General features: G+C 57.2%; 2 protein-coding genes across 4 annotated transcripts; one reads left to right on the top strand and one right to left on the bottom strand.

Moving 5' to 3' along the window:
• KVP17_004579 (uncharacterized protein) lies at nt 1–747 on the bottom strand (the record flags this gene model as incomplete). 2 transcript variants are annotated; one of them, XM_068522881.1, is made up of 2 exons in its annotated part: nt 1–327; nt 356–747. In XM_068522881.1, coding segments are annotated over 2 exons (719 nt in total), but the record flags the coding sequence as incomplete, so codon positions are not given. The 2 variants fall into 2 exon arrangements, with proteins under 2 accessions (XP_068371261.1, XP_068371260.1); XM_068522880.1 differs by lacking the exon at nt 1–327 and having other exon boundaries at nt 352–747.
• A 225-nt stretch (nt 748–972) lies between these two features.
• KVP17_004580 (uncharacterized protein) lies at nt 973–1,344 on the top strand (the record flags this gene model as incomplete). 2 transcript variants are annotated; one of them, XM_068522882.1, is made up of 2 exons in its annotated part: nt 973–1,153; nt 1,183–1,344. In XM_068522882.1, coding segments are annotated over 2 exons (343 nt in total), but the record flags the coding sequence as incomplete, so codon positions are not given. The 2 variants fall into 2 exon arrangements, with proteins under 2 accessions (XP_068371262.1, XP_068371263.1); XM_068522883.1 differs by having other exon boundaries at nt 973–1,230.

Below are 1,344 nucleotides of genomic sequence, written 5' to 3'. Positions count from 1 at the left end.
GTGGAGTCGCCCCGGGGGTTGGCGTGACAGTGCACAGAACCGTCGGGGGCGGTTTCGTAAAAATACATGGGAGGTAGGCAATCGTCAGGTGAGGCTCCCTCGTCCGCACGGGGAGCCAGTCGCAGGTGCAGACCGGAGAGCGCTCTGGCGGGCTGCGGCGCGTAAGCCGACGCGGACTTCACTGCCACCTTGAAAGGCGTGCCTTCCAAAGACTTAAGGTACAGGGCGACCTCAAGCGCGGCGCCCTCAGTGCTAAACTCGGCGTAACAGAGATCGCCATCAAGCCACAGCGTCAGGAGCTGCTGCCAGTGAGGACGACTGGCCAGCCTGCATGACAACAACGCTCATCACTCACCAAGGAGCGCACATCGGCTCTTGCTGGTCTTCTCGTCTCTGCTGCTCCTTCAGGCACGGCGCGCTCAACATTGTGGTCCGCAACGCATCCAAGCTAACAGCCAGCTCTCGAATAATCAGAACGTTCCGCAGTCCCTCCATTTTCGGAATCAGCGTGAAATTTTCGCAGTCGACCTCCACCAGTCTTGGATCGACCAGCTTGGCTGCGTCCAGCAACTCTTTGGAGGAGCTTCCCAGGCGACAGAAGGCTGGGTGGCTCAACACGGCCTCGACAGGTAGCCGGTTGTCCACGTTAAGCATACTCAAAAGGGTCGGGTCTTGTACGAGATGGGCTCGGCCGAGGAATCGTACGACATGCTCAGCAATGACGATGGGGGACGCTTTCGTGTCCATAATTGCGGTTTAAGTACTCCGAATCACCAGATTCAACCACTCAGCAGGCGATCACCCCGAAGACAATAGCATCACACACACACACACACACACTGATTTAGGAATTTGCAGAACTCTAAATCCGCGCCCCCTCTGGCCGCGAAGAGGCCGTTGTGTTGCCTCTGGGCACCAACCCTCAGATCCCCAACCAACCAGCGCTCCGAGATATTCGACAATTGCAGCAGGATGGCAGAGGCAGAAGCCCAAATTGCTGAGGAAGTCCGATTCGCCGCAATGGCCCGTAAGCTCGTGGACGTAGAGCAAGACGTCAGGCTGGAGTCCTTCAAAATGGTAGACCGGTGGCTGCGAGGCAAAGGTGAACTGAGCTTGGCTGAGTGCCTCAAGCTTTGGAAGGTGTTCATTTGCAGTGGGGAGACGAGAGCGTTCTTCACGCAGGTTTCTGGCTGGCTGACGGCCCTACGATACAGCGGGAGTTTGCCCTGAACGTGGTAATTCTTATGAGACCTTCCAAGGGCCTCATTCCTAGGGAGACGCTGTCGACGTGGATGTCCGCTTTTTGGACTGTTTATCAGGACGACTGGGACAAGCTCGACCGGT

The sequence above is a fragment of a genome, assembly GCF_019968985.1.
Source record: "MAG: Porospora cf. gigantea B chromosome Unknown PgB_NODE_8843_length_1344_cov_93.4872, whole genome shotgun sequence".
In the NCBI taxonomy this organism is placed as follows: Eukaryota; Apicomplexa; class Conoidasida; order Eugregarinorida; family Porosporidae; genus Porospora; species Porospora cf. gigantea B.
Note: the sequence above shows the minus strand (reverse complement) of the source record. Positions and strands in the feature narration are given on the sequence as shown.